This window comes from Lampris incognitus, chromosome 7, assembly GCF_029633865.1.
Source record: "Lampris incognitus isolate fLamInc1 chromosome 7, fLamInc1.hap2, whole genome shotgun sequence".
NCBI lineage: Eukaryota > Metazoa > Chordata > Actinopteri > Lampriformes > Lampridae > Lampris > Lampris incognitus.
In genome coordinates, this window is record NC_079217.1 from 11501221 (window position 1) to 11516039 (window position 14819).

Consider the following 14819-nt stretch of genomic DNA (forward strand, 5'->3'; position numbering starts at 1 on the left):
ACAGCAGCCCCTGGCCGGGGTTACTATGTATCCATTGTTCTCTCCTTCTCGACTGGGGTGCTTTCAATGCCATTTACCTCCTCCCCACCACAAAGCAACACGGAGTGATGTGATATTTCTGGGAAGGGACCGAAATGCTCAACAACAGAGGGGGTTTTTCTGCACACCATTGTTCCCTTTGAGCGCTTTCGACTGATAGCCACTGGACACACACACACACACACACACACAGACAGACAGACACACACACACACACGTGCGCAGGCATGCACCCAACCACACACATATAAAACACACATACAAATGCTCAACCTCTTTACACAAAGACTCATAGAAACACACACACACACACACAAGCATAAACACAAACACAGACAGACAAACACACAACACACACACATACACAAACACAGACAAAGACACGCACGCACAAACACACACACAGAGCCTGAAATACAAACCTCAGTGTCCCATTGAGCTCTTAAAACAACTCTCTTGTGTGCTGCCTTTTCATGCAGTGTTGGCGGAGGACACACTTCGGGTTGTGCTTTGCTATTTTGAATAAAAATGTTCTGAATTCAGCGAAGACTGAAGTAATTATTTCAGCACCGTTCGCTGCACTGCAAGTGATAGCTGTGCCAAATTAATGAACGAGGGCTGAGACACAGAGAGCGGTCTTATAAGCTGTCATGGTCCCTCACTCTTCCTCCTAAATGACGGTGAAATTTTAGCACCAGAAAAAGAGTAATGAGAGCCATTATTGATCGCTCTGCCGGGAGTCCCATAACATCTGTCAACAGCGCTTATGTCCAGCCTAGTCCGCTACTACCATAATACGCAACATTTTCTTATGGGCAATAAACAGTTCCAAGTAATCAGCTTGGTTGTTTTGAGATGGTGTGCGTGTTGGTTGGAGTGCACTTAATTTACAGCTTAGAATAATAAAAATAAAGCAAGGACTCGGTTGTCAAACATACCTGTCATGTAACACTTGATCTCCTCATTGTTACTCAGTGGGTTGTTATTTTTGAACATGTATAAGTTGAAGGGCACAATGTGGTTGCTGTTAAGACGGCTCCACACTTCGTGGTCAGGCGTGGTCCAGCGGCCAGCGAGGACGTCATAGTCTCTACGGCCCATGTGAACTAGTCTGCTGAGAGGCTCGTACAGGCCACCCTGGTAGCCCACTATGAGCTGGAGGCTGGGGTTGGTGTCCAGATAAACCTCCCCGAAGGCTGTGTGAAGGATCTGCTTGATCATAATGCCTGAGCCACTGAACACGGCCAGAGGGGTGCCGATGTTGTCACAGGCCACGTAAAACTCGTCCCCGCTGCTCAACTCCATGGCGAATAGGTGTCCCTGTAGGTCATAGTAAAGTGATGTGATCTCGGAGCTGGAGTGGTTGTACATGTGGGTGACCCGTGAGGGGCTGGACAGGTCTGCGTAGAAGAACTGCAGATGGTGACCCGTGCTGCTCCTGCTGGACATCCTTCTGCCTAGGCCATCGTAGCGGTACTTGATGCTCCACCCGCTCACCTTGTTGTAGACCTTGACAAGCAGGCCGGCCGAGTTGTACTCAAAGTAGTCATTTCCCCTCTGCCTGAGGAAGCCATCTTCGTCCATCCTGTACTGAACATCCCCTAGTCGAGTAATGCGATCTCTGATGTCGTAGCGTAGTGGCGTGAGGCGGGCACTGTTCCCGGGGCTGAGGAGATGCAGGTTACCATTCAAATCATAGCTGTACCTCCACAAGGGCTTTTCATTAATGGAAACCACCTGGAGTTGACCATCGGCATCATACTCATATGTGTATCGTGTGGTGTTTGCATAAGGCCCAACCTTCAGCTCCTTGGCCACCACACGGCCCATGTTGTCATACTGCACCATCATCCAGTACATGAGAGAGCGAAAAATCTCATACTGAACCTCTTTCACCCGGCCATAAGCATCAAAGTGTTTGGTGTGAGTCATAACCGCTGTGGTGATTATTTGATTAATGTCATAGTATATGACTCCAAATTTACCAAACTGTTCCGTTTTCCCAGATACATCATCGTAGCGATACAGGTCAATGGGTAGAGGTGTTTCGTTGATGACAGCCTGCATGCTGGTGACTCGGAAGCTATTGTCATAGACATAGTCAAACCTGGCATTGACCATGCCCTCTTCACTGAAGCGAAAGATCTGCCTGTCAATGAGCGGGCCGATCTGGCGGTAGCGGATGGTGCAGGTGAATCCCTCACTTTGCAGGATCGCTGTCTTCAGCATGCCAGCCACCTCATCATAGGAGAAGGCGATCCGAGTGGTGTCATAGAGAATCTCCAGCAGCTTGGCCAGCTTGCCGTATTTGTATATTATTCTGCGGCCTGTACCCAAGTAGGTTGTCTGCAGCAGCTGGCCATCCTCACTATAGTCCTGCAGCACTGAGGCGTTACCTTCAGGGGGTCGGTAGGTGTTTCTATAGTAGCCCACAGAGCGGGTGGTCTCAAAGGTTTGCCGTGCCACATTGGGCATGGTTACAGAGGAGAGGCGGTCATTTTTGTCGAACTCGAAGATGTACTGCCTTTGGCTGTAGAGCAGCAGTACCATGGACTGTTGGAGAAAAGAGGAAACTGTCACAACTCGGGAATTTACTTGAGGAATGTCATGAAGCATTATGCTCCTCAAAACATGCATCTGCACAGCAAAAATACACTCAGTTTAACTATACAGCTTCATTACTTACGCTTAAAAGGTTCTGCTCTCATCCATTTCCAATTGTCTTATCCATCTATATATATAATCAATTTTCTTTCACACCTAAAACCGTTGTGCCTCAAAGTAAGACGAGCCATTGAAATAGCCATCATGAAATGATATCTTTATGAATCAAACTCACAGTGATGTGTTTACTCAAATCAATGCGGCATAATTGACACAGCTGAAGTAGCTCTGAATGTGAAACATTTGCCACCTACATGCTGTGTACTAAATCAGTAAGTGTAGTTTAATTTGGAAAAGTGAAAGCAACTGGACTGGCATTCGGCGGCTCAAAAGGCTGAGTGGAATGTGAAGAGCACCGACACATCAGGCACGCAGACTAAATCTAACTTACATCTTGACAGCAAAGCTGATATTCCGCTGACATAAAGATGTCCTGATTTCATAAACAGACTTTCTTACTTCTTGTTTGTGGGAGCTTTTGATCCAGACAGCATGAGCCAAACTAAATTTTTCACAACTCTGCAGCTTGCTTCCATGAGCAGACATCTTGGGCAAATAAATTACGTCTTTAAATCATCTTGGGCTTGTCACCACAGCTGAAAATTGACTTCAGACCAACTGGCTGCCATTTTCATATTAAACGGTTAAGCTGGAGATCCAAAGCCCTTTACATTGTCCCCAAAGATCGTTCCTTTAATTAGTGAGTAGAAAGTGACATTTCACTCCATTCTCCCTCTCATCAGAGCTATTTTAGGTTGAACTGCTCTGCCAGACTGTGGTAACATTGTGGGGTGCATCAGACAGGCTTTTATTACATTTCTGCTGCTGTCTGTCCGAGAGCTTGATAATGCAGCACAAATAAGCCTCGAGGATTAAAAGTTAACTTTAACTCAAGTCTTCAATCTTGTTCTACAGGCTGTTGTACATACACATTTTTCCCCACAGTGCGCACGCAACTGCCGCTGTGGGCTATGCATGGCAAATTGTGGTCACTCACTCAGTCCTTCATGGATGACCTGAGAGACGTGGCAAATTGTGGTCACTCACTCACTCATAGATGAACTGAGACGTGGCAAATTGTGGTCACTCACTCACTCACACACTCACTCACTCTCTCATGGATGACCTGAGAGATGTGGCAAATTGTGGTCATTCACTCACTCACCAACTCACTCATGGATAAACTGAGAGACGTGGCAAATTGTGGTCACTCACTCACTCCTGGATGATCTGAGAGGGACGTTTATTAGGGATAACGGGCATGCAACTGCCGCCATGGGTTATGCGTGGCAAATTGTGGTCACTCACTCACTAATGGATGACCTGAGAGGGCCGTCTTCTGTTGCCCCCTTTGTCATTGAACACCGCCTTGCTGCACCTACTCATAGTAGAGGTGCACTGTGGATCTGGACGGTTTTGTGCTCATTAACATTCAGTTGGCAAACATTCTCCTAAGGCCTTCAATTACCTCCCATCCTTAAACCAAGTACAACACCTGCCACAGTGCTTACCTTCTCAAGGTAAGTGTAGCTCCATGATTTGCCATCTGCAAATATTTGCGAGACGATTCTGCCGTTCTGGTCATACTCCATACGCACAGACATGGTACCTCTTTGGATACCTGCCACATGCCCTCCAGAAGAATAAGTGACGTTGACCCCGTTCAGACGACTGCTTGGTGCCCACAGAGTGGGCCTCCCTGCATGGTCATAGTGGATTCTTAATGTAAACTTCCTGTGGTCATCATAAACTTTTTCGGTTCTGGTGATACGATCAAAGTCCAACGACAGTAAGTTCCTGTTGTGAACCTGCAGGAGAGAGAAAGAAGCATGGTATTGGTAACATTTCATGTTAACATTGCAGCTCTATGATCAAGAAAGTGAAAGTTTCTATTGTGTGCTTTCCTTGAGTAAGAGGCCATTGCTCTTTTGGGGTAGAACCTTGTGAGAAGTGTTATCTCAAAGTGTGCTAATCTCATACTTTTCTTTAAATAGCTTTTAATGACAAAAGATGAACAGCTTCTCGGGAGATCAGCAGTCATTAAACTGATGCAATTCGTGGGAGTCTGCCTATTAACTCGCAAAACATTAGAGCGGTGTTGATAATTAAAATAATTTTCAGTGCTTACAGAGAAGAATTACCAGGCACAGATGACTCTCGTTTCGTTTAGCCATTTCCATATCTTTGAAAAGATGCAGAAAAATCAATTCCACTACAGCATGGCCGATGATGTCGAAGACTCTGTGCATCGTCTGAGTGACACTTCACAGTCTGTCTGTGGTCCATCTGAATGCATGAGACGGCACCTTGTTACCCCATGCCTCACGGTGATCAGAGTAGAACGACACTCTTCTGAAGGCAGTAATTCGTAAGGCCACATCCAGGTCAGCACAAAGAGGGAAACTACTGCCAGTCTTTGCCTAAGAGACGGCTCCCGTTCAGCGGCACAAATACAACACCAGAGGCATGGGCATCATATTTCCCTTTCAGCGTTCCCTCAGCTACCAACTATATACAGAGGCAAATGGAGGGAGAGTCGAATTGAACTTGTGGGGAGAAAAAAAGGTCTTATCTAATGGGGCAGAGCAGCGTTTCAGTATGAACTCCACTTCCAGAGCCATCTGGCAGATTTAGGGAAATTTGGTGGTGGAAGTCTTACTCTTTAATTAAAACTGCTCCCCTCCCCAACCTCTGACACGGGTATGCACATGTTAAAATAAACACAAATATGAATGTGTGCATGTATACACACACACACACACACACACACACACACACACACACACACACACACACACACACACACACACAATCCCTTTGTTTTCTCCATCTTTTGCTATTTTTCATCATGTCTGTACTTAATCTACACGGTTTCTCTCCAGGTATGCTGGCACTTGGCTAGGCACAACACTTGGCATGTCTTAAGGACATCTTAAAACAGCTATGAAAGCTGCTTCTGGCTAGTTTCCAGTGGCAAGCTGGATAGCCTGGATAGCCGGTCTCAGAGGGACTGCTGAGAAGCCTCACTCTTTCAAATCTCACACTGAGCCAAGCATGCTGGGGTCTCTCATCTGTGAATGAACAATTTCACCAGAAGCAATTAATGTCACTGATACCTAATTGACAAGATTACTTCTCACTTACAGCAACATATTCATGGGGGGCACAAATCCCTAATGCTACTGTAGGGGGGAACTGGGAGTCTGTGCCCGAGGACTGAGGAGGGAACACCTCCCCAGAGCCTCTCAAAGAAGGTTGAATCAGTTCATCTGGACACAGCATTTATTGACAGAGACATTTCATCACTCATCTAAGGGACCTCTTCAGTCTAAACTGACTGCAGGTATCCCCACCCTTATAAACAATACAGTTGCATAACGGCCAAAACCAACGACCAGTTTCATATGCAAATATGGGTGTGACCAATAACTAGAGTTACAATGGTCATGTGTACTATTCACAGAGGATTGGGGAATGGTTGCAACCACACCATTGTAGGATGGCGACAGATGTATTCTTAGCCCCCCCCCCCCCCCGGTTCAGGGATGGTCATTCCCTCTTCACATAGATGGCCTCTTTGCCTCCCCGTTCAAACCAGCGTTCCCCCCTATCAGGGATGTGCACATCCTCATCCCTGAAAGAGTGCCCACTGGCCTGTAGATGGGTGTAGACTGCAGAGTCCTGGCCTGACTCGTTAGTTCTCCTGTGTTGTGCCATCCTCTTGGCCGGCATCTGTTTAGTTTACCCGATGTACAAGTCACGGCAATCCTCCCGCCACTTAACCGCGTACACTATATTGCTCTGTTTGTGAGCCCCTACCTCTAGTGGATCCGACAGAATGGGGCGAGGAACAGCAGAAGTTAATTCAGTTAGTTGCTCATTTACAGGCAATGCTGTCTCTGCACCAGAGTCGGTGTTGTAATGTGCCAAACCACAGACAAATTGGAAAGAACATAGTATTTAGTTAGTCATTTGTTAGACTAAGAGGGTAAGTCATTAGGCATCAAAGGCAGGGGCATCTCCCCTTGGCATGCTTTGCAAGGCAGGATTCAGTGTTCGGCTCTCTCTCTCTCATGTGTAGGGGAAGGCTGCTGTATGGCCATAAGACCGTTGTAGTCTATATTAAGACTACAACCAATTGGAGAAAAAGGCACGGAGGGGAGAGGGCTCGTCACGCCAAGATCTAGTTTGCCAGCTGCCCAATAAGATAGAAAAACCCTCTCATAGCAGAGAGAGATCCCTGGCGAGAGGGAAGACACTCGACTGGAGTTACTGTGAAGTGGACATCGCCTCAAACAGGCGCAGCTCAAAATAATGTAGATGGGTAGGAAGAGAAAAGAGATGCTTTCAACACACCAGACCTGCCCTCTTCATCTCAGACCTTTCTCAACATCAAATGATGCTGCTATTGCTTGTATCGTTGAAATAATTCAGCTCACGATTTTCATCTGCCATTCTGAAAGTGAAAATGTCTGTTCTGTTCATCAGCCCTCCGGATTAATCAAACATTTACAAAGCTTATTTTCTCCAACAGCACAATTACGTTTATTTGCATAAGGTAATCAAAGCGCACGAGATTGGAGATGTTATCTTGTTTACTAAGTTGATGTGTTGCTTAGAGTTTCTGTTTTTGAACGAGCAGCCATTATTTGAAAGGATCCCTATTAGCTGATGCCCACGGCACCAGCTAGTCTTCCTGGGGTCCGAATCCAGTACATCCAAACCTCAAGTGTTTTCGGTTTTTACCGAAAAATACCCAGATTTTTAAAACCGATTTTCACCTGGATTTTATGTTTCCACGGATCCAAAAGTTGTTCCTGTTCGTGTGAGGTTATGTAACAGTGTCCTCTTGCGGTGAAATTCGGCATGCGGGATGGCTTTGAAAAATAAAAACCGAAAACGCTGAGCCTCGAGTACATCATATTCATCATACAACATCAAATTTGTGTTACGTCATGCAGTATGGGACACGGTGCCAGAAATAAAAAGCTAACAGAGATCTCGCAGTACGTAGAGAGAGACGACACGTCCCTGCCTCGACTCTCGCAATGAAGCGGCGGAGGATCAGTGCTCTCACAGAGTGACACCGAGAGAGATTCTCCCATTACATGTACAAACTACTCAAGCTGACAGGCGGCCCTGTTTCCATGGAGAGAGACGGACTTTCTGTGCCCCGGCAGCATAAATCATGAAGTCTTCGCACGTCCAGGAGGGACATGCATCATTTCTGCTGCGTTAGACCTGATGTTCACTATTGACCCATTACGCTTAAAGGTAGAATGAGTAGGATTTTCCTAAAAGTAGATGTATAGACTCAGACAAAAATAATCCCTCTCAGTCATCACTTACGACCCAGGAGGTGTGTGTGGCAGTGTCTGTATCTGCATAGACCCCGTCCTCTGTCTGTTTTTCTTATTTTGCTGTGTACGGGACGTTTCTGGGCATTAACCTTTGGGCAGCGGGACTCTATAAAAACGTAGTGGCCAGGTGCCAGATCGGGATCGTAAGCACGCATCCAACCCCTCATTTCATTTTTAACATGTGCCTGCACGTTGTTTTTAATGACAATAAATTTAATTGAATTGAAGAGGAAGCTACGACAATGGCAGACATGGCGCTGAAAAGACGCAAATATATGCAGGCGTCCGGGTAGCGTAGCAGTCTAATCCGTTGCCTATCAACACGGGGATCGCCGGTTCGAATCCCCATGTTACCTCCGGCTTGGTCTGGCGTCCCTACAGACACAATTGCCTGTGTCTGCAGGTGGGAAGCCGGATGTGGGTATGTGTCCTGGTCGCTGCGCTAGCGCCTCCTCTGATTGGTCGGGGTGCCTGTTCAGAGGGGAGGGGGAACTGGGGGGAATAGCATGATCCTCCCATCTGCTACGTCCCCCTGGTGAAACTCCTCACTGTCAGGGGGAAAGAAGCGGCTGGTGACTCCACATGTATCGGAGGAGACGTGGTAGTCTGCAGCCCTCCCCGGATCGGCAGAGGGGGTGGAGCAGCGACCGGGATGGCTTGGAAGAGTGGGGTAATTGGCCAGATACAACTGGGGAAAAAAAGGGGGTAAAAAAGAAAAAAAAAGGTGCAAATATAGCGTGACGAAGCGCCAAGCGGACAAAGCTCGTTCCAAAACGAGAGTGAATCTGGGGTTGGCTTTCACCCACTGGCGAGCACCGAAGGAGAGGATGGGGATGAAGAGCGACGCGGAGTTGGCCTGTACACTGGGATGTGTTCTGGCAACTGTGGCCAGGGGGCGCGCGCTGTTATAGTGTCGTTGAGCCGGGGGAGGGGGGGCCAACTTTGAATGTTGCGTTTACAAACCGCAACTGAAAAATCCTACTCGCTCTACCTTTAAGGAAGTGGAAAGTGCGACACAAAGTAGCAACAACATGTGCAGCGCCACACGGTGTCATAAACACATTCGAAGAGGGAAAGCTCAAACACTTAACAGTCTGGCTAGCTTGAGTCATCTTTGCTCATTCCCAGCACGGCAAAGATCTGTGCCGGCAGATAGATCCACACAGTCGCCTTGCTCGCTTTGTCTTTCGCCCAACCAACCATCACCCCCCCCCACCCTTCCCCCCCCTCTCTGGCATACACTCACCCAGCCACCCACGTAATATCACTTGACATGCCACTCAAGGTCGCTCAATGATTCCAGCCCTGCTCATCCCTGTGTTCTCACCATTAGTCTTCTCCCATTTCCCATCTCACCCCCGGGGCCACTGTCTGTAGCATATATTAGAAGCTTTCACTTCCAAAGGGATGACGGAGCCATTAAATGAACAGCCAATGACAGACAAAGTGGCAACTCCCCATTAGCTATGTCACCTCCGCAGGCACGTAGAACACAAAGACGGTGTTTGCCACACAAAAAGAAAGAACAACAAGAAGATGAGACGGTTTAGTCAAAATAAACTTAGTGGCTCTGCACGTTTAATGGGATGTTTTCCTTTCCAGTGGGTCATTCTAAGCCACTTGTTCTGGTTGGAGATTGTGTCTTTATCCCATTATGGAAAAGTACTGGGATGTTACTCTATTTACAACAGAGCTACTACCAAAGTAGGTTGAGAAAAAGCTGAAGCCATTTGCCAACTAGGTCACGTGGATTGATTGGTTCTGTTATTGCCTCTCTGACGGTTCGGCTGGGCTTCTGAAATTGAAGTTGACATTACTTTTTTTTTTTCATGACATGAATAAGAGTCCTATGTGTGTGGCCATGGGTGACTCTGAGTTGAGTTGATTTAATTTGAACCACCAAGCTGATAAGCCTCCCCGATGTGGTGTAAATGTCACAGCCCCGGCTGTGTCTCCAGTTGTTTCCCTCGTGTTTCCCTTTTTCACGGCGTCTCCTGTGTGTGTGTGTGTGTGTGTGTGTGTGTGTGTGTGTGTGTGTATGTGGTGTGGGCGTAGCTTCCTTCCCCGCCGCTCTCTGCCTCTCTCCTCATTCGCAGTTCCTTCGCCTTTACCCACCCAGCCTGCACACCTGCCTTCCGTCGGCTCAGCAGCACATCTACTCTGCTTTTCCATCCGCTCATCTCCAGATCCTTGTTTCAACCACCGTGGTCGTCTCCCGTTCTCAGCCGCTCTGCACGTGTATGTTCAGAGTTATGCCTGGTGATGTCGGCGTTACCGGCATTTACCGTGTCTCCTTGTGCTTCCAGGATCATTACTCCCTGGTTCCCTGCCTGCTGTCAGCCTGCCACGCTCACTTCCTCGTCCGTCTGTCCCGCTCGGCTCAGCTTTGCCATTCACCATTTAGCTCAGTCCAGCTCTGCCATCCGCCATCGCCTCTCTACTTTCTGCCTTGCCCGCCATCCCCATTCCCCTTTATTCCAACAATAAACCCCTTTTTACATTACTGAATTCCACCGTCTGTGTCTGCATTTGGGTCTGCCTCTACTGGTCATAATATTAGAAGTCTTGGTTTCCTGTCACTTGTGGAGGAAGTGTCTCTGTGCCAGGCAAGTCATTTCTAAATCGGGGCTAATTACCTGGCTGGGCATTTTTGGCAGAGCATTTCAGCTCTATTATGGACACACCTGTGACAAAAAATGACCCAGGGGCCTCATGTATCAGTCGTTGCTATGGTCAAATTTGTGCATACACACCCATAGAATTTTTTAGCCCTCAAGTTTGTCTGACAGCAGCAGCAAAGCATGATGGTTAGTTGTAATTCCTTCCTCCTGACAGCTATTGTTTACCTCTTGCAACGAGCAATCACCCAGGCATGCAAAGACATCAGTCGGCGTCTGAATTCAGGGGTTACCCAGGTTCTGCACTGGTCTCTGAGACAAACTTCAGGGCAAAAAAATCCCACGGGTGTGTACGCACACATTTGCCCATAGTAATGATTGATACATGAGGCCCCTGGTCATGGCACCATCACTAAATTAGTGGATCATTATCTTTCTGCATATAGGCCGGCAATCGCTGTTACCATTTGCCTGAAAAGGCTAAATGACATTAAAAAAAAAATCAACATTGCGACATTTGTTTTTCTGCGATATGCACCCTAATATTAATGAATAGAAAGGAGTTGTATAATTACCCCAAGATATATGTGGCTTTTAACTCTCAGAGCTCCATTGGCAAAGAATTTATCACTTTGGCGATGATTACGGTGATTTTAGCGGAGGAAAAGAAGTCATTACATGCAGATTGAATTATATTATACTATTATATTATTTGTCAGAAGCATTAAAATAGTTCTTTTTCGATAATAGTCACAAAAAAGTGGACTTTGCTAGATATTTTCTATCAAGCAAAAAGAGTTTTAGCCGAACATGACTGATGAGCCCAATTTGCCTCACACTGCATCCTTTGCAATGTGACTATTGCACATGTTTATATTGTAATTTTGATTCTGAAATGATGAGTATTGTACAGCCTTGGGGCTCTATTTTTGTGTGGGCACAAGTCCGGCGGAGGCGCAAAGGTTGACTGGTAAATGTCCGAGGCGAATTTTCCCCGTTTGGTAATTTTGTGGCTCTAAAGGGACCTGCCTGCACCAAGATAAGTGGGGTTGTGTTAATGCAGATCCACCAGCATAGTACAAATTTGGTGTCCAGTGTCCCTTTGGCTTGCAATTACACCTGTGCCGGCTCAGACCAAGTCTAATGCCCCTTTTCCACTGCATGGTACCGGCTCGACTTGAATCAACTCTACTCGCTTTTGTTTTGGTTTTCCATTGGGAAAAAGTTAGGGATGGTACCTGGTACTTTTTTTGGTACCACCTCCGTCGAGGTTCCAAGTGAGCTGAGCTGATAGTAAAAGGTGACATGAAAATACCACTATAAATAAATAAATATAAATAAATATATGTAATTTATTTAAATATAAATAAAATCTTAAAAAACAAACAAACTAGTCAACATGCCCACAAATGACCAGTGGGGCTTCGCCCGTGAGGGGATACTGTCTGCAGGGGAAAATGAAATCCCAAAAAGTAAAGCGAGTAGAGTTGAACAGAGTAGAGTCGATTTGAGCCAGTACCATGCAGTGGAAAAGGGGCATAACAGCACAGGTACACTGTCCTATTTTCGACCAGCAGTCCTGGCGAGGATGCAGAGGAACATGGACTGGACTGCATTTTGTCTAGTGCTTTTCTGGCTGCAACAGCCACTCAAAGCACTAACCCCTCTGCTCCCGAGGAGCAGAGAGGGGTTAGGTGTCTTGCTCAGGGACACTATTAACATTTGTTTTTTGCAAGGAGAAGCCAAGGATCAAACCAGAAACCGGTAACCCCCCAGTTACCAGACGACCTGCTCCACCTCCGAGCTGCTACCACCCCATAACAACACAACCCCACATCCATCCAAATGTGTTGTCATGGATGTTAGCCCATCTTTTCATCTCACTGAAATAAATCATCAAACCAATAGGAGCAACTAACAGAATGCAATGTTCTGAATAAAATCAGGTCGATATGTGGCTGTCGAATTTCAGCCTAACTAGGCTAAGTGAATGTCTGTCTGGTCCGGATGCAAATGATCCATCTCTGTAGGCCAGTGTTTTGCAGCTGGCGTGCTGCTGGAGCTGACCAGGTGAGCAGTGGAAAAATGTCAAACTCCATCTCAAATAGATTATTTATAAATGAAACAAAATAAGTCCATATTTTATTATTAGGGATTAGCTCTTGTGTTGCAATTTCAAAATTGTAAACCAATTCTTTGTGTCATAAACCCTTTTCACACTGGATTAGCTTCACCCGTTCAGTAATTTAAGTAATTACCAACATAAACCGGGCTGTTAGTGCAGAATGAATTTGACATGTCCACAGTTTTTCTAAGTTGGAAAAGTAAAAAACTCCAGAGGAAACTATATTATATAATTCGTCAAACTCAGATGTCCTCCGGTAATGGCAGCCCAGCTTGAATTAACACCACTGTCATGTAATAACCTACAACATATATATATATTTATATATATATATATATATTTTTTGCATGGGACCGGTTCCTAATCTCTTGTTGTGCTTGATGAAGTCTCTGTATTTTTGTTTTAATTATTTGATTCTTTTGCTCTATTTGCCCCAGTCATCAAATGCATCTTTTATCCAAGGGCACTTACTGCACAGTTCCTTGAAAACAGTTTCCCAAACGTTATGACTGCACACCACCTCACACCGAACTTTTTTTTTTTAATTTTCCCTCTTTTTCTCCCCAATTGTACCCGTCCAATTACCCCACTCTTCCGAGCCATCCCGGTCGTTGCTCCACCCCCTCTGCCGACCCGAGGAGGGCTGCAGACTACCACATGCCTCCTCAGATACGTGTGGAGTCGCCAGCCGCTTCTTTTCACCTGACAGTGAGGAGTTTCACCAGGGGGACGTAGCGCGTGGGAGGATCATGCTATTCCCCCCAGTTCCCCCTCCGTTCTGAACAGGCACCCCGACCGACCAGAGGAGGCGCTAGTGTGGCGACCAGGACACATACCCACATCCGGCTTCCCACCCTCAGACACGGCCAATTGTGTCTGTAGGGACGCCCGACCAAGGCGGAGGTAACACGGGGATTCGAACCAACAATCCCCGTGTTGGTAGGCACTGGAATAGGGCGCTACCCCACCCGGACGCCCCACACACCAGAATTAAATGTTAAGTTTCCTCTCTCGTTCAGTGACCTGTTTTTGGACTTCTTTTTGGGAGCCATGGCGGATGCCTTTTGTATTTATTTATTTATTTACAAAGAAAACAACGTACATTGTACATCTTTGTACATATTTCCCTTTTATTTTGTGCGAGTGATGACTGTAAGTGCTAGAAGCTGCTGTGTTTGGAGTCAAATGCCTTGTGTGCGTAGGCACACTTGGCCAAAGTTGATTCTGGTTCTGACACGAGCGTCACACTTCGTACATCCAGCGAACCGAGGAGCAATGTGGACAAAACCTTCACCTCCCCCAGGAAAGTCTGGACTGTGGCGACACTGCAACTCCCGCACAAACAAATCGCTTTCTTTTCGCGCAAAATTTCTCTGGCAGAGTTGCACCACAGCGCATTTAAAGCCCATAAGAGGAGCGGATTTGATCGGCCAAGTCAAAGTTCGCCCCAACGCCACCTGCTTATGATGTATTCATCCTACGCCAACCCTTTTCTCAACTGCGTCACAGCTGCACCTGCATCTCTGGTCACCAAATTATCCCAGTTTCGTGAAAATAGAGCCCCCGGTACACACTAAGGGGTACAGAACGATATCCACCCAAGGTTCAATCATAAAATCTGTATCTGAAACCACTGAGTAACATCCCTCTCCTCTCTTAAAGCTGCTACAAGGAGTTTTAGTGGGTGTTTTTTTTGTTGACTTTGCACAACCATGTGGACAAATGTGGCAGTGTTGTGGAAAACACGTGTTTGCAAGAAATACAGCGACGAGGTAACGCTTCTCCAGTTGTGCCCATTTACCCCGTCAATCGTTTTGTCCGATTTAGGTGGGAATCTGACCCGGAGGAAATCTTTATCAATCATTATATTGAAAGTCAAGCCGATCTTATTTGCATAGCCCACTATCACAAATTACACATTTGCCTCAGGGGGCTTTACAGCAATTCAACATCCTGTCCTCACAACCTCGCATCAAATAAGGAACAAATCCCTAGGAAAAAAAAAACCTTTAA

At 46.4% G+C, this 14819-nt stretch overlaps 1 protein-coding gene across 1 annotated transcript in view; it reads right to left on the reverse strand.

The window, feature by feature from the left end:
* The window catches only part of tenm4 (teneurin transmembrane protein 4), a 196874-nt gene that overhangs the window by 13774 nt on the left and 168281 nt on the right, over nucleotides 1–14819 (reverse strand). Inside the window, exons 25-26 of the mRNA XM_056283755.1 lie at nucleotides 4215–4511; nucleotides 978–2592 (exon numbers count right to left, since the gene is read on the reverse strand). Of these exons, the coding sequence (XP_056139730.1) occupies nucleotides 978–2592; nucleotides 4215–4511 (1912 nt within the window). The remainder of the gene's footprint in view (nucleotides 1–977; nucleotides 2593–4214; nucleotides 4512–14819) is intronic.